The sequence below is a fragment of the Aythya marila genome, assembly GCF_965140915.1.
Source record: "Aythya marila genome assembly, chromosome: 1".
Classification (NCBI taxonomy): Eukaryota; Metazoa; Chordata; class Aves; order Anseriformes; family Anatidae; genus Aythya; species Aythya marila.
The window spans coordinates 141,335,991-141,356,943 of record NC_139042.1 but is presented as its reverse complement, the minus strand read 5'-3'; the positions used below and the strand labels follow the sequence as shown (position 1 = coordinate 141,356,943).

The window sequence follows — 20,953 nt, the reverse complement described above, 5'->3', positions numbered from 1 at the left end:
CCCCTCTTCTTCCTTCTCATGGGCCTGCTCCCTGAGTGGCTCGCCATTTTTGTGCTCACAGATGGAAGCCAAGGCTTTATATGCTTGCTAGAGGCTCCAGAGGGCTTGGCAGATCAGAGCTGCGTGGCTTTCCTCATGCTCTGTAACCTGTCTGGTGATCTGTTCAGCTGCTAAATCATCTAGATCCATGTTCTAGGACTTCCTGTCCATAGTGCTGACTGGCACTGATGTGGTGGCTGGTGCTGAGGAGGAGCTTAGCTGGGGCTGTTGTTTATGTGCTTGCACTTGTCTCCATGCAGGCCATGTGGGTAAGGTGGATGAGATCTGGAGCTTGTGCTGAGGAACATTGCACTTCAGACTGTCCTCTTGCAGACAGCTTTGAAGCATGGGTCGAGCCCTTTGACACGGGTTTCCAGGTGTACTGTGCAGGCTGATGGAAATTATGGTCTTGAGGGTTTGCTGAGGCCCAGCCCAACCTGACATTAAGGAGCCACCCAAGACCTTAAGAGACAAGGAGATAGATATGCTGTGTCCTAAAGCATTCTTTCCATGCAGTTGTCACTAAATAAGGATAAATTTCAGGTACTGCAGTGCAGAAACATGTATTGGCACATGGGTAAGTAGAGAAACAACAAAGAAAAAATGCACTTGGTCTTTTGTTATACTGGACTAATTTAAGTCTCTAGATCATTATGTCCTGATGCATGTACTGTGATGCAAATATTGAACATGTATGATGATTTCATTTTAACTCCTTGATACCAGATTATATGTATTGCCCTCTGTAAATTACCTTTTTTAAGACATTGGGGTATAGATGGTGATGCCTGCATGTGGCAGAGCCCCAGCTGCCTACCTGCAGGGGGCAGAGAGGAATTTTGCTGCTTAGGGAGAGCTTTACTCAATGGTCCAGGTGTAGTGTGGTTTGCCTTTTTTTTTTTTTTTTTTTTTTTAACTTTTCCCATTGCTTTCCTCTAAAGCATTAGGCATGTACCATGGCTGGAGGCAAGAATCCAGCCTTGATGGAGCGCTGTCCTGAACTGATATGACAGGCCTTGTGGAAGTGTTCAGCCTTGACCCTTTGTTGCTTTCAAGAGGGAAATCCCATTAGATAACAACTGTACTGATGAGACTGGAAGCATATGTTTAAATTTCCTAAGACATAAAGAAAGTAAAGAATGAAACTTTTATGTTTTGAAGGAAGTGAGGAAAAAAAATGTTGGAAATGTATTTTGTTTCTTGAATAGTCTTACAAAGTGTTGTACTTCTAACACTGCTTAATTTCCTATTCAGTTCCTCCCTGGAAGAAATTGGAAAGGCTTGCTGCAGTGGGAGAATATGTTTCATGGGTTGTTAGGTCCTCTTGGAAAGTGAAAATGGATTGGGACAGGAGAACGAATGAGGTTTATCAGACAGCAGAAATTGGGAGTGAGTCTAAAAGTCAGCACAGAGGTTAGAGTGCTGAAGAAACCTCTGCTGTGAACCACAGCAGTGAAGGGATAACAGAGATAGTTTAGTTCACTCCTTGCCAGTATGCTAAAGTGGATTTGAATGAGATTGAATGTATAACTAGCCCCTAATTTCCAAAGCATTTTTGTGTGGGTTTAGCAATCTGATTCCTGTCAAACCCAATGACTGTCATATTGACGCAAATACCAGGCAATATTTAGAAAATTTGGGAAAGGTATTTTGCCAAGCAAGGGAAAAAAAAAGCAAACAACCCTCTCTTTTAACATGCATTCCTATAGAAGTCAGAAATACAGAAGAAGGGGAAAAAACATACTGACGTATTGACCACTCTAACAAAAATCATACTGTACTGGTCTTTTTTTGGAGTGTTTTTTGAAGTTTTCCACTGGCTAGAGGCTTTTGAACAAAAGAAAAGAAAAGACACATCTTCTGTCTTCAATTAAATTTGTTAATGACTAACAGAGCAATGCAGTATGTGTGGTGCGTTTTAATTAAATCAGAGGAGACATGATTTGGACAAGATTTTAGTTTCACTTTGAAAGTTATTAAATAAACTGACACTGTTTGCTCTCTGAAGGTTCCTGGGAGCATCCGGTTAGTCGGTAATCCCCGTGCAGCTAGTGAAATAGAGGCGATTCCAAAACACCTAAGGGCCATTACCAGATATTAAAAATGAGGAGGCCATTCAGCCAGGGGTTTAACTGATCATTAACCTGCATGAAGCACAGTCCTGATCTGAGGCTCCAACTTCATATTTTTAAGCTAAGTTCAGAGATGACAAAGGCTCAAACTGAATATTTCAAATCTCAGTTTTTTATTTTGAATACCTCTGAGCTGTTCAAAAAAGTGGCATAAGTTGTTGAACAGTCGCTGGCTTTGTTGAATAGCTTTGCCAGCAGAGTTTATTGGGTTGTTTTTGAAGCTGAGATCTCAACTAGGGCTTGGATGTTGTTCACCAGTAAAAGTCAGAATAAGAAGATAGGAGTTCTTGGTACAGGACTGTCTCCATAAATTGTCCCAGCAGGAAATGCCCTTCTTTTTCCAGAGCTGTCTGTGTGTGCGCCTGTGCATGCATTCATGTAAACTATTCCAGCAGAGCAGCATCAAACCCGAAACCTGGATTCAGACCATGGCTTCAGACTTAAGTGAGACAGTAGATGCTCTTGCTGCTATGTGGTGGCACACATGGGTGAACAGTTCCCAATGCCTCACATCTCCCAAGTTTACTGTTGTTTATTGGGGTGTCTGTCAAAGCTTGGGTGTCCATCCATGCCCATGCAGCAGAAGAGTCAAGGCCTATAAACACTTTTGGCTAGCCGCACATCTATTCTGTATGTTTGTATCACACTTACTGTGTTGTGGGTCTTTCTGGCTTTCCTGGCTAAGTAGGAAGTGAATATTAATGTTTAGAGCATGCTTGTTAATATATAGGTGTGTAGTTTTATATACAATCTGTTTTTGAAGGTGGTGTTGAAATTAACAGTCCCCAGAAATAATTGGGGTGGGGAGATCTTGCATCTACATTATTGGCAGCTTGTTTGTCTTTCTGTTTTGTGGATTCTGCAAGTCTTATACTACATGACGGCAAGCAGGAGTCCTACAAGTCCAATCGTAACTTGCTGGTATTTGAGTACCATACTTCTTGCTGCTAAAGCTGAAATTTCTTAATAGTAGTTAATGCTCCAAGCAAACAACAGATCAGGTATACATGAGAGACAGCAAACTTTAAAATTTTCCTGCCAAAATAGTAGATTGCTTTTCATTGCTATAAGAATTGGTATATGATGCTGGTATGCATAAACTACAATGGTATTGGTGTGGAAGTGAGTGGGAAACAGTGGCCCTTCCCTGTACTGCTGGAGGGAAATGTGCTCCTCTGGAGGGTGGCTCAGAGCTGGAGCAGACCAGAGTCTGTCCCTCGTTAGTGACAGTGCTGGAGCGTCAGGAGAGGAGTTAAAGTAAACCTTTGTGAATGCTTCCCTCGTACAGTTTTCTCCATTTCAGTTGTCCAATGACAAGACGATGACTGTATCCTAGCTCTTATATGGAGACTATTGTTTGGATCTTAGTGTTTATTTGAAAGCAGTGAAAACATGACATAAAACAAAAGCTATGCTTCATTGGAAATAGTCTATCACACCTGTGAAATGTTATGCTTCTTTATTTCTGGATTGTGTATTGCCCCATAAGTAGCTGATAGAGAATGCAAACACCAGCAGGTATGTTTTTCTAATCAAGGTTCAATTTACAGTGGAAGTTCTCCTTGGAATATCGTTTTAGCACTTGCCTTGGAGTTTGTTTTGTTTACTATTGCAGCCATACATGCAGATGGTAACTTTTCCATGTGAGAAGCAGGATAATATTAATATCTCAGGAACTGAGGACAGACAGAGAAAATGAAATTCTCTTCTCTGTAGATGACCAAACTCCTGTCTGTGCTATTCAAGGCCATCCTGTTCTAGGAAAGCAGGCACCCGATGGGATTGAGTGCTACACAGGCTCTATATAGGTCTTCAGTACCCCAAAGTACGTTACTGTGAGTGTTTAAAATTTCAGAGGCTTCAGGCTCTCACATTTTGATGGTACAAGTTTGTTCCCAATCCTGCAGAACTTGCCCATGCAAGTAGTTCTGTCGTCTGCTAAGTCATTAGCTCCATGATAATGTGTCCATGTGAGCATGCAAACTCAGTTCACATGTGCTTCCATGATTTGCATATGTCCAAAACCAAGACTAAATAATCTGATCTGAGTATATATTTTAATATATATATCCACTTATATGTTTGGGTAAGCATTGCTCACAGGTTTCATTGAACACAAAGTTCTGGCATTGCTGCTGTTTATAGGCATCCAGGTAGAAATAACTATGAGTTAACTTGTAAAAAAAAAATTAAAAAATGAGAGGAATAGATGTCATAGCTGTAGGATGGCTTCTTAATACTGAACTCTGTAAGAGCGCAGAAGTCTTACTACTGGGAAATGCAGAATCTCCATTACTTGAGGTATTTAAAACTGGACTGGAAGCGTAAGAGACAGTTCAGCATTATTTGATAATGAAGTGCATAGCCTTATTTTTATGAGTACTCAAGAGATTTACTCCAAGACCTTATGTATGGGTTGCCAGACTCTACCTACTGTGTATGATTTAATACGCCAAGTGTTGTTCATCTGTGAAATGAAGTCCCTGCCCACATGCCAGTGTCCTAAAGTGAAATCTCATAGGAGGATGAATAAACAGATCCTTTTTGCCCTGTGAGATGCATACATTCAGTTCCCTGCAGTGAACTGTATTGGGGCATTTCAGAACAGGCCTTAAAAAAACCAACAGTTTGTCTACTCCGTGAGAACATGAAAGACACTGTGGCATCTTTCGTTTTCCCAGGGAGGGAACAGTTAAAAATATTCTTCAAACAAGGAGCAGATGTTAATGTCATTAAAATGGGTTTTCATAAAAAACAGAGTTCTGTTTCTCTTGCAAAATGTCAGTAGCTTTGCAAAGTTCTCTACAAGCCTGCCTACTTATTTCAGACCAATGGCACACAGGAGAGGAGGTATAGGGTGTACTATTTATTGTTTCTGAAACAATTCAGATATATTTCTGTAAGTTATTTGCCTGTGCATTTTAAAACTGCCTTGACTTGGGAAAGGAGTAAATGAATTGCTGAACAATTAGGGAAGTGTTTGAGGAACAGAACAAGAACAGAGAGCAGTGCAGCAACAGACAGAATCCACTGTTGATAAATGGATGCAGAGAGGAGTAGACTATGTATGAGAAGGCATGGTCTGGGCTGTGTACGTGCCTCTGTCAGGTTCTAAATCCACAATAGTCTCAGAAGAATAAGAATTTAAGGGTTATTGTGATCAGCTCACTGAAAACTCAGTTCTGCATGCAGGAATGGTTAAAGTAAAAATAACAAACAAAATGTTAAGTGTCTCTCTGGATGACCTCTGGACATTCCTATTGTTAGTATGAGGAGATGTTGGAACCTCCCAGTAATAATTTCCTTTTGGAAAGCTCTCACGTCTCCTTCCTCCTCCTCATTTTGCTCTTTTAAATGTTGAGAAGCTATGAAAGGCCCTGCAGTTCCTTTCATTGTTGTAATACATGAGCCTAGACTCTTACAGAGACATTTGACTTGAATTCATTGGTGTGAATGACTACTCGAAAGTGCCCTAGTTTTGTTAGTGTTTTTTTTTTTTTTTTTTTTTTTTTTTTTTTTTTTTTTTTCCTGTTACTTTGCTTAGGGGTCTTGTTGTCCTAGAGCAACTAATCATCTCAGAAACATCAGAACATACAAGGAAAACAGGTTGTGAGACATGCATGCCTTGTCACCATCATTTTTCATCCTTTAGATGCCCAAGTGAATTTCAAAATGATCTGGAGGAAGGTAATTTGCCTCTTACTCTGCTCCATATGCAACATGTTCACCTCAGGGCCACAAAAGAGATCGTTTCTCTGTCAGTGAAGTTACTGAAGAAAGTAAACAACAACAAATGTTTGGCTTTTAAATAATGGGGTTATTAAGTGCAAGGATCTATAACTGACTCAGCTTCCCCTCTCTCTTCTTTGTGAAGGCGTTCAGAAGCATGGCAAAATCTTGGTTCAATGTCAGCCTCTTTCAGGAGAACTAGTTCTGCATTGCTATAAACTTACAGAGCTGGTGGATATGCACCCAACTGACTGAATACTTAGCATTGCATGTGTTGACCTTGGTGATCACTCCTTGGTATTACAAACTGAATTGCAAAATGTCCCTGTAACTCTAGTTAAAACAGTGATGCCCCTCTACTGAATGGCCTGTATGGCTTAAGCAGTGTGCACAACACTGAAAACAGCTGAAGGTGAAGTCTCTTGGGCACTCACCAGTGGAACAGTATGCCACTAATACGGGTTAGCCCAGGTCCACTTGGCACTGTGCTCATTGCCTTTGTGCAGTGGATTAACAGGACTGTGTCCAGAATTGCATGTTGGGTCTTGAAGCTTTACAAGTATGATAAGTAATGCTTATTGCAATTTCTGGCTGGAAAAAAATAATAACGCTAGTGCTGTCAGATTAAAAACCAATATGTGGAATGCCAACAGGCAGAGTGTTTAATGCAGTTATTGAGAAGGACACCTTTTGTAGATGAGTGTGACAGCCAGTTGGGCAGAGAGACTGTTTGGAAGTGGAGTTTTGCTCACCTTATTTATCTTCAGTTCTTCATTTGCAGGCACAGATAACCCAAGCTGAGGATACTTGCTTGGTCAGCATTGATGATTGCTTAAGAATTGAGTGGACGAAAGGCATATGTTCTTTGTAGTGCTGTAGAGATGAAAACTATAGGCAAGAAGATGGAATTTGGTATTAGGAGTCTAGCCCCAAATCAAAAATAGTTAGATGATGTAAATCATTAACACAGTGGTTATTATATAGACTGTAAGTGTTCCTCCAGAATTTTTATAGTTCACAACATTATTTGGAAAAGCAAAGAAAAAAATTGTCATTCTTCTGACTGTCCTTCTTTAAGGGGATAGTTTAAAACAGTTGTGTGTCTTACTACAAGTGCAAGAGGCTTCTCCTATTCCTAATGAGCCAACAAATAAGTCAGATTTGCCACATAGAGCCAGAATCTGCATGGTGGTTGGGGCAGAGGAATATTTAAAAAAAATCTCAAGCTCTTCACAGAATTACTGAATGGCTGAAGTTGGAAGAAACCTCAGGATGCCATCTGGTCCAACCTTCTGCTCAAGCACAGACCCCTAGAGCAGGTTTCTCAGGACCACGTACAGGAGGCTTTGAACATCTCCAAGGAGGGAGTACTTTTTGAAGGAGTACTGTGAGATTTTAGAAGATAATCATTTTGCTGTTACTTTTATCCCATGTGGAGGCAGTTTTGTTTGTGTGCCCTGCAGTAACCGAAATATTCCAGAATGGGTGGCAAAGGGCTCAGATCTCACTCAACTGGAAAAAAAAATAATAAAAAAAAAAAATCAGTTTGTGACATAGCAGTAAATACAGGCATGTATTAGAAATCTGTAGGGCTGCACTGGAGCCCAGTTTATAGTTTCATAAACATCAACTCTTGGATCTGGCATCTGATTAAAATGTATGTTTTGGCAGAAAAGTGACACAATCTCTGTTTAACTAATCCTGTTCCAGAGGAAAGAATTCTACTTTTGTAATTTGCCAATCATGTAAATGCCTTTTACAGGAGTCTTCTCAGAAGACTCCCTTCTTCAGGTAGTACATATGAAGATATAGCGATTTCTTGGGGTATTTTTTCAGTGTGAAAACCTAAGCCTGTACCTTCTTGCATGAGAATCCTTTACCAATCTGTAAAGCACAAAACTGTTCCCTTTTCACAAAAATAATTGCCTGGAAACGGTAAAGGGATTTTTCAGGAGGAAATAAATAATGACTGTGGTATTTGAGCAGAACATAAAATGAGTATCAGTGCCCATGACAAGTGCAGCCATAGGTTTATTGAAAACTCTGAGAAGAAAATTGTCCGAATGATTCCTCTCTGGACATCCAGAATCCTTCATGGCTTCAGACAGAATGGATTGACTGATTGACTCGGTCAGTGCTCACTCCAAAGTAAGAGTGCCACCTACTGAACCTGCTCGCTCCTTCCCACAGAAGGGTGAGTTTGCTGTAGAGATTTCCCTTTGGAGTACTAATCCATCCACACCCACCCCTGTAATTTATGAGGTTTAACAAGATCGCAGCCTGGGGTGGAATGGCTGCAGGACTGCACAGTAAGCTGTTTCAGTTTGTTCGCATATGCAGGCTCAAAGGGGCATGAGAGCCAAGCATGTGAAATCGTGGTAACTGATGGTGCCTCCGTTTAAATTACATTGTTTGCATTTCTATTTCCTGCCTCAGTCACTGGATTAGATGGAAGAACGTCGAGGAGAGTCTGTTAGGTTGGGTTTAGCTCCAGCCCTGTTTTTAATGCTATCGCTAAACACAAGGTGGTTTTACCCTAACTGCCATTGAGCTTGCAGCTCCTTCCCACCTCCCTGGATCTGTCCCTGTTCGGCAATCACCCTCTGGTCTTTTGAGCTACCTGATCCAGCCTGACCTTTAGTGGGGACTGTTAGTGTTAGGTCAGAGGTTGGACTCGATGATCTTGAGGTCTCTTCCAACCTAGAAATTCTGTGATTCTGTGATTCTGTGAAATTCGACTGGATGCAAGTGCATGCAATACGTTCAGTCAATGATTTACGATGAAAAGGGAGGACTGTTTCCTGGACCATTGTTTTATATTCGGGTCCTCTCCCCTCATCATCTCTCGGCAGGCTGGAATGTGACTTCTCTACAAGCAAATACTTGTGAAGGCAGCTCTGCGCAGCTCTCAGGCTGCTCGGTGCTCGGACAGGCTTGCTGCAACAAAAGCACTTTTTGTGAAAGCTGAATGGGAAACAAGCATTTGTTGATCAAGTTGTACAACTGAGAAATATACAGGGTTTTCCACAGTTGGAGGTCCAGCCATAGCAAAGAGCGTCTATTAGAGAGAATACAGTAAAAAAGCTAATAATCATATGATCAGGGAGCAGAGAGGGGTGAAGGGAGGGGAGGAGGATACCAGATAGATAATGAGCTTCACAATAGGCAAATAGAGTGTGTCATTACAGGAGCTGAGGACCGACCAAATGGTTAACCTGTGGGGTGGAAAGAGCATCCAATGAGTCTCGCATGCCTGAAAGGATAATGGCATTTTTATTATCTCATTCCACGCCCTGATCATCTGTCCATTTGCTCCCTGGAGCTGGCAGCAGTTTGCACTGATTCATACGCTGCAGACATGATCAGCAGATCATACTGCAGGCAGAACTTGTCAAGTCTTTCCAAGTGAGTTGTCTATTTATTTTGATATCTATATGGATTTAGCCATTTTGTGTTGTGTAGCAAGGGCTGGATGGTGTTGATGGGAAAGGGGACAGAATGGTGTAAAAAGTTGGGAAGTTGGTTGAAGTGGGGAGTAAGCCTTGGATGCAGACTGGGTTCTTTTGCTCCTTTTTTTTGCTATATTGTGCTATATAGAACATTGTCTAAAGGAATAGTCTTCACATGTATGTATCTTTTTTAAATTGAAATTGCAGACTTTATTCCGTGCTTTATTCAGTGGCAGAGTAATACATTGGAAGGGTTCGTTGCTAATCAGACTTCTGGTAATGGGAAGTTTACAGAAGTTTCATACTTTGTGTGAAAACTTTCACATAACTCAGCTTGCTTAATTCACTGTGTAAATAAAGTCCTCATGGCACATTCAGCTCTGAATGTGGGAGGGAAGCAAGAGAAGAAAATCAATTAGCCTGTGCAAAATTGCTGGAGAAATTATCTGGTTTATTTGGGTCCTGTTTTGTTGTTTTGTTTGTCTGCTTTATATGTTGATGAGTGAGAAACAGGGCAGTACTGTGTTTCTAAAATACTGTGAAGTGATTTATGCCAGGGTTTTGTTTAAAATCTGGGAGAGATTTTCAGAAGAGACTGGGATTTCTGGGTGCTGTTTTTTGGAGTTTCCAACATCAAATCCTGTGCTCTTGTATGAAGGGAGGGAGCTCAGAGATTTCTGAAACTCAACCCCTCCAAGAAGTCCCTTCCAGGAATCTGAAATCCTTCATCATGATTTCAGATATTGGGCAATAAATACTGATTTAATTAAGAGCACGTCAAATAAACTTGTTTTGTATTGGACCGTGGTGGAACACAGCCACAAGCCACGGCTGCCAGCCCTCCCGTATTTCTGTATGAGAATGGAGAGCTGCCCAGGCAGGGAACCAGCTTCACCGCAACTGTTGCGAGGGGAAAGCAAAGGAATGGAAAGGAGAAGCGGATGAGGTTTAGGCATTTTGGTGCTGGTATAGCTGGTGGAAACCTGGACTCTTTGCACCTAGTGTGGGGTGCTGGCCCAGAGTGGTATGACCCAGGCTGGAGGCTCCGAGACCTTACAGCGAGCTTCAGACCCTACTTGCTGGCTTGCACTCGGGCCAATTTAGCTAGATTGGACAGGGTCTGGCTGTTTTGTTTACAAAACCAGAAATCTTTGGATATCCTTGCTGAGAGAGGTTCTTCTACACTCTTCCCTCGGATGAGAGAGGGAACCAGCAACATGCTGGTTTTGTGCCTTGTGCATCTCTGAAGTGTTGGGTGAGTGCTGGGAGGAATGCCCTACTGTGCATCTACATTAGCACCCACAGTTACGCTACGTGAAGTGAAGCCACTGAAGTCAGTGAAATGTCTGGATGTAGACAATTCAATCCTTTTCTCTTGAAATGTGATTACCTACCGTACTCCTGTTTTTCTGTGTCTTGGGAGTTTTGTATCCTGTAGCTGCTTCTAAACAAGGGCAGACACACCTTGACAACCAGATATGGATTTTCTTTTGTCAGGGCTTCCAGTAGCATATCTGGAGAACAGCAAAGCTCTCTTGGAGCAAGGACTTTCAAGAGAAATGAAATGTGTGGCCAAAATTTGGAAACTGATTTATTCCCTTTTAACAAACACGTCCATGACCTCAGGCCAAAAGCGGGGAAGACACCTTTAGCATTACCCACAAAGGCTTCTTCAAAGCTTTGCTCAGTGAAATACATGATGAAATACTGCCCTTCCCAGGCTGAGGCATAACGTAATCATTCCAAGTGCTCATGCCTTCTCAGGAGATTGCAATGGAAAAGAAAAAGGAGTATTAAAATCCATATAAGTGAACTCTCTGGAGACTTTCCAGGAAAAGGCAGGAAGCTGTTACTGCACTGCTTTGAATGAGGTACAATAAGAATTCTAACTTCTTGCAAATGTCCTCTAATGGCCTCTTTTATATGATAGTTTCAGCTGCAGCATTTAAAGATACTTTCTATGCTCTTGGTGTACTTGTAGAAAATCCTGTAATTGCTAAATAGTTGAATATAATCCTGTTAGCATTCGATATGCTGGAAATTAAAAGCAGAAGCTCTCATCATAGCCAAGAAATCATTCCGGTTGGCCTGAAAATATAAAGGCTGCTAAGTAAATATATAGGGATTGAATTGGCTCACTTTGCTGGACACTCCAATAAGTGTTTACTGTGCAAGTTCCTAAGGAATGCAGAGGTATTCTTTGTCAACAGGTAGAATGTTTTCTTCCAGTAAATTATAACGTTTATTCATACTTCAAGATTGTTTGTTGGAAGTCAGGATGTTGGAAATTCACCATCACAGTATTTTCTGATTGGTTCCTCATATTCTTGTATATCTTTTCTGTTTCTTGGCTGCATGTTCAAGACAGATTATCGACTATATTTTTTTTATTAGAAGAGAAGGGTGGAAGAAGACACCTTACATCTCCACAGACAGCAGAAATGGTGGCAGCATTGTGTCATCTGGTTAATTCTGCTCTGAAAATAAATGTTGTTCATTTTCACTTGAAGCCATCTTTTTCCTTCTTTCTGATCTTCTCTGTTGGACATGCTTTTCATTCCTGTTCCCCAGTGGGCAATAGCCTGAATCCTTAATTTGCAAAAGCCTTTTTAGATTACTGAGGAAAAATAAGATGGGCATAAAGTAACTAGACACCAGATATGCTAAGATGTTAGCTTGCAACAAGCCTATTTGTGTCCATTTTAAAAGCTAAGAACAGCAGTAAGTGTCTGAAAGTGGCTCATCCCCTTACACTGTCCTGTCTATTTGTGAGCTGTACAGCTTATATCCAAGTTGCACATCAGTGTCTTATGCTTAGGGATGAAGCCCAAAACACTTGGGATGATAGGTGAGTGCTTTTGATGCAGATATATTTATCTCGGTGTGGACCGTATTTATGTTGAACACTCTGGTGATAATGTTTCTTGTGTACAGAGCATTCGTGATGTATTAGTTGTCACTGCCAAAGTGCACTACATAGGGTTTGTGTCTGGTTTACAAGGACATGGGCTACTGAGGACTAAATATCCACTTCAAGATTTTTATGCTGGATTTAGGAACTTTACTCATAGTGGGTCAGCAGAAATTTTTGACAAGAGCTGAAACATTTCTGAGAGAAATTATCCTTCTTGGTGGTAGGAACATAATGGCAGAGAAAGGACAGGTCTATAAGGAAACATCTCTGAGATTTCTGAGGTGCTTCTCTTCCTCCAGCACAAGCAAGGCACTGGGGGGGTGAGGGCACAAAGCTGGATTAATCTGCATGGAGTTTTGGGCACCCACCTGAGTTTAGTCATGATTCTATAAAAGCCAAATTTCTAAGATTAGTTCTCAAAAACCCTGAGCTCAGTTTTCTACTCTGTTTAAGCCAAGACACTGGTGAGAGGTATCAGAGCCAAACTGGTGCTGCTCTCTGGGAATCGAAAAGCCTGAGGTGAGCTCAGAGAACTATTTTTCATGAACAGTAAATTTAGTAAAAACAAGAAAAAATGAGAGTTCTGGGCAGAGCAGAACTGTTTGGGAATTCACCAGATTCTGAGACTAGCTTTGTCTAAATGAAAACATTTTTTTTTGTTGTTTTTAATTAAGTTTTGGACACTTTTTCTACATAAATTATTGAGTTTCCTCTTTGCAAAATTTTTTTTGAAACAAAACATTCTGATCTTTTGTTTCTAAACGGAATTTACATAAATTTAAAAGAAAAAAAAATAAGTAAAAAGAAAACAAAAAGATGAAAGATTTGCCTTCTTCTTTCAGGCTGACTTAAAATAAAGCAATCCTGAGCCATATCACATATTCCATATTACTTCACTTTGACATTTTTATTTATTTATTTATTTATTTCTCCTGCTTCAGCAAAACTAGAAAATTCCTTGTTAGTGCAGATCTTTAATCCAGATAGGTCCTCCACAGCTACCCAGTTGGCATAGGTGTGGCTGTGTGGGATAGGGGGTGGCAGAAATTCATCCGTCTGCTTCATACCCCTGCCTTTCCTTCCCTGCCAAACCTGCAATCCCAGGCCTCCCCCTCCACCCTTTTCCACATTTGGAATAAAACAAGAAGGTCCAGAAGGATCAGGAAGAAATTCTCTGGTGATTATTTCATGACCTCTGTGCTCTTCTATCCAATTTGAGTATCCAATGTAGATACAGTAAAGTAGATACTTGAAATCCATGCATTTAAAAATCCATCCAAGTGAAATAATTCAATCGGTAGTTTGAATAATTGAAATGCTCAGACTTACCTTTGTAACTTTTCACTGGTTTTGATTTTATTTTGTTAAAGAAAACACAGAGAAAGCTTTCTTTGCTGTATTTTAAAGTACTGACAGTTGTTTTGAGCCTTGTAAGCACTGAAGTGTATAAAAAAGTCTCTCTGACCTCAGTTAGGCTGCTTACATGTATAAGCAGCTGCAAAGCCAAGATTATAATTATATATCTGTATAATGTTAGCCTTTATGCATTCATCCATTCCAATTTCAATTCTATATTTTATAAAATCTATGATCAGATTTTGGAGCCCAAACTAAGCTGATGTCGTCCCTTTTAGTTTAGGACTCAGCCCTTTTATTCTCCTCCTGTGTTTTATTTTTATTAGTTGCTTTCTTTTTGTGCTGATGTGCAGCACATATTGTTAAAGCCACTTATTAGAGCCAGAATTTTACAGCATGGAGACTGTCCTAATAAGGGAAAAAAACTAGCCCTTTATTGGTGAGGTAAGAGAAATCAGGCAGCGGATAATTTTTTTGCTGATTGAGAAGGATAAGGTGCGGTTTGGCAGGTATCGCATTGGTTTGGCATTTGCTGACATGGTTCCTCTTTTCTGCAGTTCAAATCCTTTGCAGAGCAGACAGTCAGGGAGGGCTTCCCCCCTCCCCTCTTCCTTCTCTTTTTCACAAGTGTTCAGCAGTGCCATAAAATCTCCCTGTGACATACAAACTGGATGTGGTAACGAGAAGTTTTTGCAAGCCTAACAGTGCCGTATTGTAATCACCTTTTAGGGAACAGCAGGTACACTGAAACACAGGTTTCTGTGGGGGGTTGTTGCATATCTAAAGTATCTAAACAGTTTGTGAAGTTGACAGAAAAAATCACACTTCAGTCCAAGGTATTATGATCCAATTTGTCTATGTTCAAACATCCATCATTGAAGGAAAATATAAATTGCAAGAGTTAGTTGACACTTTAAAGAGCTCAGCTATTTTTCTTTCAAACTGCTTTGAAGGCTTACATTGAATTCCAGGAATGATCTGAACTCAGTGGAGTTCCTCTGGTTTTAAGCTGAGTTATGATGAGCAAAGTTGCAAACGAGGACCTAAGTTGATATCTAAATTCTTTCCTTCCTTAGTCTCTGTTTGTTTCTTGGTAAATGAAATGTCAAGCCAAGTGTCAGCTCTGCTAAATTTCACTTGGTGCTACACCAGGAGACCACAAGGGATGTAAAGTGGCTGCCCTCTTCCTACCCAGTGCCCCTTGGGTGGCTCCTTGACCATAGGAAGAAAAATAGTTTACCTAGTCACTAATTGCCCTGTTTTCTGTCACTCATTTATTTTCTTCAGAGTATTATAAGTTTGATTATGTCCCTTGTGAAGCATTTTTTCCCCTATTTTTTTCCCCAACATAATAATTTGAGAGTACATATCCTGTTATTGTTGAAGCTAGTTCACTGTAGGCAAAGGATGTGAAAGATAAACTTGGATGATAATAAAGCAGAAAAGAAAAATAAACATGTTAGTAGTAGGGATTGGATGAACAAGATCACCTTAAACAGTATGCACAGATGCACTGTTAGAAGTAGGCTACTCCCAAGAGGTTGTTATGCAACCATTTTTGGGTGTATATATATGTCTGTCTATTTTTTTGTCTGATACCTATTCGTATTCAGACCCTTCTTCCTCAAAGTTGGAATTGCTATTAAGTATCAGGGACTTGGCTGATTTTTTTTGTCATCTTTGTTTTTAATTTCCATCCACTACTTTTTCCTATGCATTGACTAAACAATGCTGAGAACTATTTGGATTCTCATGAGCAACAATCAACTCCAGCAAAACGTGGCGTGCCGGCCTGTAGGGATTAACTCTATGTAAGCAGTTTTTATTCTGAACTCTGAGTCTTTTACAGATTGCTTTCACTCCGCTTTATGCTTCTGTTAAGGAGACCTGGTGCTAGTGTGGGACCTCCATGTAAAAATTACTGTATTACACAACAACAAAGATGCTTCTTGTTCCAGAAAGTTAAAAACTTTTTAAGAAAACATCTCCTAACTGTTCTGCTATGCATTTCAGAAAAAGCGGAAGTCACTCCTGCAGAAGTATTCTATATGCACTTGTTTTCCTTCCCCAGATACTATAAGAAACGTGGAGGTCTGTCCTAGAGGTGTGTCCCTGAGACCAACACACTTGTCACTGCAGGATGTTAGATCTTGGCTTCTATTTGATATGTCATAGCCAAATTGCCTGCAGTTTTTTTTTTTAACCATAAAAATATATTACATGTTTCTGAACAAGAGATTTTTGGCTTGCCAAATTCCATCTGCAATACGTTCAGCACTGGAGTTGCTTCAGTGTAATTACAGAAGTACCTTCTAGAATCACAAATGTTGGCATGTTGGTGTCTTGGCACCATCCTTACTACGCTTTTTTTTCTTTCTTATTTTTTAATTGGAGGAGTTCATAACTGAGCAGTAGGGTTGTGGTAGGGAAGGATGAGCCTCATAAGATTCAAATCTGTAGGTTTAAGCATCCCCAAACAAAGCAGACCATCACCACATGTTGAAATGGCCATGTCAGACCCTTTGTAGTCTCTGTTCACTTTCATTCAGGTAGTGCCTGGCTTGCCAGGTTGTGGGAGCTGCAGTTGCCTCTCCTATGCCATGTGCTTCCTTTCCCTTTCTTTTTTGTTCTTTCCTTCAAGTACTTTTGCTACTGTGTTACATGATGTTTTGCAAAACATGAATGAAATGCATCCTGAACTCACTGTATGCTCTTGCATATTAATTTCTTCAAAGTTAGACTCCCGTTTGTAACTTAGTCTTAAATAATAGCTTCACATATTTTGTGTAACACCTGTATTTCTTCTGTGAAGCAGCAGATTTTTAGGTTTGTGGTTCCCCCCAATGACAAAAATCACTGGGATGGATTTTGGGTGTGTACAATGACATTGTGCATCTTGGCCTTAGTCATCTTCCTCCTCCTGGAACAAGAGTGGTCAGACACACAATATAAGCAGTTGTCTTTTTCAGAATTTGAAAAAGCCCCAAAGCCTAATTAACAGTTGTAACATCTGCTTCAAAAGGTAGCTGAACTTTTCCTTTAGTTAGAAAGATCAAGGCTGAGGAATAACTTTCTTGTAGTTTCTCTGTTACATTTACCATAAAGCAACGTAGTTTAGAAGTTCACTGCAAATGCAACTTTTCCTCAAGACTTGTCAGTATGCTAAAAAGCTCACTTTACACCTTTGCAGCACTATCTTGGTTTGGTACTCCTGCAAGTCCCTATCTGTATGGCCATGACAGCTTTCCACTGACAGCGTGTGTCTTAGCAGTAATCTGCAGCCCATCCAGCTGAGGACAAATATTTCTGTTGTGCATATCAGAGAGCTTCATTTTGTCCTTTGTCATTTGGGAATAGCCATGGGGTTAATTCCTTGCTTAATTTCCTGGATTCTTCTCTCTTTTAAGCTCACCTAACACCCTAAGAAGTGATAAGGTGGGAGACAAAGTCCCATTTTGTCCCGTGCTTGTAGCCCATGAATGAGAAGGGTGGATGCTCTGAATATGTGAAGTACTTGTTTCTGTTACATTCTGTGAGCACTGGTTGTTCCCTGTCCTATTCTGCTCCTGAAAATATTACCAACATATTTTCTCACACTGAAAAGGATGTTATGTTCTTTACCAGATTATAGCAAGCAGAGATTTTGCTGCTTAGTGCCTAGCTTTTGATCTTTTCCAGCACTTGCCAAGAGGCATGACAAATTGAGTGCATGCCTGTATCCTGAAAAGAATAGAATAGAATAGTTCAATTGGAAGGGACCTTCAAAGATTATCTAAATCCATCTGTCTGACCACCTCAGAGCTGACCAAAAGTTAAAGCATATTCATGAGGACATTGCCCAATTGCCTCTTTGACCCTGAGAGGCCTGGGGTGTCAACTACCCCTGCAGGAAGCCTGTCCCAGCATTTGACTCCCTTCCCAGTGAAGCCACTTTCCCAATGCCCGCCTGACCCTCCCCTGGCAGCTCTGTGCTGTTGCTGCATGCCCTGTGCTTGGTCCCGGCGAGCAGAGACCGATGCTTCCCTCTGTGCTTCCCCTCCTCAGGGAGCTGCAGGGAGCAGCAAGGCCTCTCTTCTCCAGGCAGGACAGCCCAGTGTCCTCACAGGACGTGCCTTCCAGCCCTTTCACCCGCTTTTGTGCTCTTCTCTGGATGATTTCAGGTACCTTAGCATCCTGTTGTATTGTGGAACCCAGAACTGCACACAACATTGAAGGCGAAGCCACACCAATGCTAAATACAACTGGAGAGCCACCTCTCTGACCAGCTGGCTGTGCTGTTTTAATGCAGTTTGCCCTCTCTCGGCTGCCAGGGCACCCTCCTGTTGAGCCTGGTGATGACCAGCACCCCCAGGTCCTGTACTGCAGAGCTGCTCCCAGCCACTCATCTCCCCACCTGCACGTGTGTCCAGCATTCCTCCATCCCAGGTGCAGTACCTGGCATTTTTCCATTTTTGGCATATCAGCCTTTAGGCTGATAGTGTTGCAAGGGTAGGCTGTAGGGAGGGTCAGGCTTGGGAGAATTTAAGGCAGGGCTCACAGGTGTGGAGAAAGAAGATGGAGGCACCCATTAAAATGCCATTAGGTGAGAAGTGACACAGTCTGCTTGGAATGTGAGAAGAAATTGGAGAAGGAACTGGAAAAGCTCCTAGGGAGCTGAAATGGAGGAGAAAACCATTTGGGAGTTTTCTTTGTAAAGTAGGGAAGTGGGGCCTGCCCTGGAGCTTCCTAAATTTGTGGTAATTTTGTGGTAGTATTCTGAGAAAACTTTGGGCAAGGGTCCAGAAAAACTGTTGGTGTACACTTATAGCTGTGCTTTAACACTGGCAATCACTCTCTTATTGAGCTGGCAGAAGCACCCGTAAGTACATCCAAGATCACCTCACTGGCAGACAATCATAGTGTCTGAATCAAGTTTTATGCCAGTGTTTGTGTTAGACTGCTTGGTCTTATACTACCTTCTTGGTGTAGGTAACACACATCACGACAGCCTCTGAATCCCCCAAATGGATGAATGGATGATTTTTTCACTGAACACTCCTGTAGTCAGATGGGAACTGAAACACAAGGGAGTTTAAGCATCTCATGCACAAAGTTGTATTGGAGAGAAGGCAAATGAAGTCTTCTAAATCCCACATTGTGTCTTAGCTACTAACATTTTTGCTTCAGTTAAAAGCAAGCTTAACTTATTTTTCCCGTTTGGAGGATTGCTGAACTCCAGATCATTTTGTTACTTCATAGCAGCTAAAATAGATCCTTTTTAGGCAGATGATTACTGTATCCTTATTTATTCAGTAGTCTTTGTCAACTGAGTTGTGGTAAGAGGTTGGCCAGCATTCTTTGAGAGAAGGAATTCAATTTCTCTAATGATTTCCCTAATTGTATTGCCAAATACTTTCTAATTTGCATTGCTATATCCTCATTTGTCAAATGTTATATTTTCATAAAAGTGTATTAAGCATATACCTGCTATCCAGTTATCCAGTGCTTTTTTCTTTCTTCTTTTTTGTTTTGTTTTGTTTTGTTTTGGCCCCTCCCAGTGGCTTTCTGGATTCTTTATTGAAATTCAATGAGAAATTTCATAGAAGGATGAGTTCACAGAATCACAGAATCATCTAGGTTGGAAGAGACCTCCAAGATCACCTAGTCCAACCTCTGACCTAATGCTAACAAGTCCTTCTCTAAACCGTATCGCTAAGCTCTACATCTAAATGTCTTTGAAAGACCTCCAGTGTTGGTGACTCAACCTAATATTCAACCTAATCCTAGTTGAATTACATCTTACAGTTGGCTTGGTATGGATTACTGGGAAATTACTGTGGATTGCTTACTGTGGATTGCTGGGAAAAGGATACTTGGACAAACTATGGCATGTCTGGATCAAATCTAAAGCCAGTTTTCTGGTATCGTTATTCCTAATGATCCATATGTTGTGCGAATGCAATTCTGATATGAGTCCCAGTGGCTTCCTAAAACACCCTTCTATCTCACAGTGCAGGTGAGACAGGAAATGCTTTGTCTTTGAATCAAGAGGTAGTCCTATATGTGTCACTGTTGGTAGGTCTGGCTTGTGTTCCAGTCAGTCCCATCTATCCCGTGGCACTGAAGAAAATACAGTGAGAGCCACTGTGCACAGAAGCCTTCCCATGCAATGCCTTTGAGAGTTTCTGCATGCCTAAAATCTCTAGGCTGTAGAGCAGGTGTATTCTCACTCATCCACCTCTTGGGAGCCCTATCTCACCAAGCTGGCTCTTCTTGCACCTGTTGAAGCATGGGAAGCAGAAGGGTTTGGCAGTGAACCCAATGGTAGGATGAGGAGCTGCACCCCATTTTCCATATTTCCAGGCACTGAAATGTATGTCAGTTCACAACCTAGTGCTTCAAAGAAGTGCCAGGCTGTGTTGGGGCATGCTGACCCATGTGTGCAGCCTGAGGCTGTTTTGCAGTGACATGGCCGCAAGTTTCCCCTGGGTAAAGTAGCTTTCCACCCTTCCTTTCCCATTTCCCAACAGGCACAACTCCTTAAAAAATGTAAACTACTGATTTGGAAGTACCTGGTAACTGAAGGCGTTACACAGAGGAGGGGCAGGCCATCACTTGCTCAGAGAGAGCTCAGGGGAGGACGCCTCTTTGTTCTGTATGCCAGCGAAAAACGTCCCAGGATAATCAATTCTGCCGGTGGCTTTCACACGCTTTTGGGTGCAGTGATGGAAGTTGGCATGGCACAGCTGTCAGAGGTGGGCCTGGGAGGAAGGAGTCGGCATACCTGCATCAACTGCCTTTGGAAGCTGCTGGTAAAGCTCCTGGTAACTTCTACAGGATTTGGACTGTGCCTGAAGTAGTGCAGCCAAAGCGAGAATCTTATCTGCTGCGTGGTTTAGGTTGAAACAAGTACATTTATCTATGTCCCTGTTTTTCCATTCCATAAACTACCATTATAGTAATAATAATACCTGGCATGCGGAAGCTTGAAGGGGTTGTGAGGTTTAATTAACATTTGTAAAGCACATTGAGATCTTTTGGTGGAAAGAACTTAGTGAGTGCCAAGTGTTCATAAGTGAGGGGAAAATAGCCATCAGTCTGTGTTCACTCCCAGAATGTAATGGTTTATCCCAGAAGTCTTGGCTTAAACATTTTTGTTTATGTTTAATGATGATTTTTTTCAATTATTCTTTCCTTAAAAATGTCAGCTCAGTCTCTAAGAAGCGCATGCTTATTGGTGATGAAAACTTAAATTCTCTTGTCTCCTCACCTTCACAACTGGGCTCTTTCACCTTCACTCACAGTCTGCTCCATCAGCCGTATCACTCTTTCCATGGCAGCCCTTTGCCATCTTC

At 41.3% G+C, this 20,953-nt stretch overlaps 1 protein-coding gene across 8 annotated transcripts in view; it reads left to right on the top strand.

Annotated features, from left to right (window-relative positions):
* CALD1 (caldesmon 1) overlaps nucleotides 1-20,953 on the top strand; it is a 192,529-nt gene that overhangs the window by 130,852 nt on the left and 40,724 nt on the right. Inside the window, exon 1 of one of the 8 annotated variants that reach the window (XM_082773438.1) lies at nucleotides 9,078-9,305. The exons of the other annotated variants lie outside the window; for them this stretch is intronic. Within the exon in view, the coding sequence (XP_082629564.1) occupies nucleotides 9,259-9,305 (47 nt within the window). The 5' untranslated portion in view covers nucleotides 9,078-9,258. Of the gene's footprint in view, nucleotides 1-9,077; nucleotides 9,306-20,953 lie in introns of those variants that run through there. 8 annotated transcript variants of the gene reach the window in all.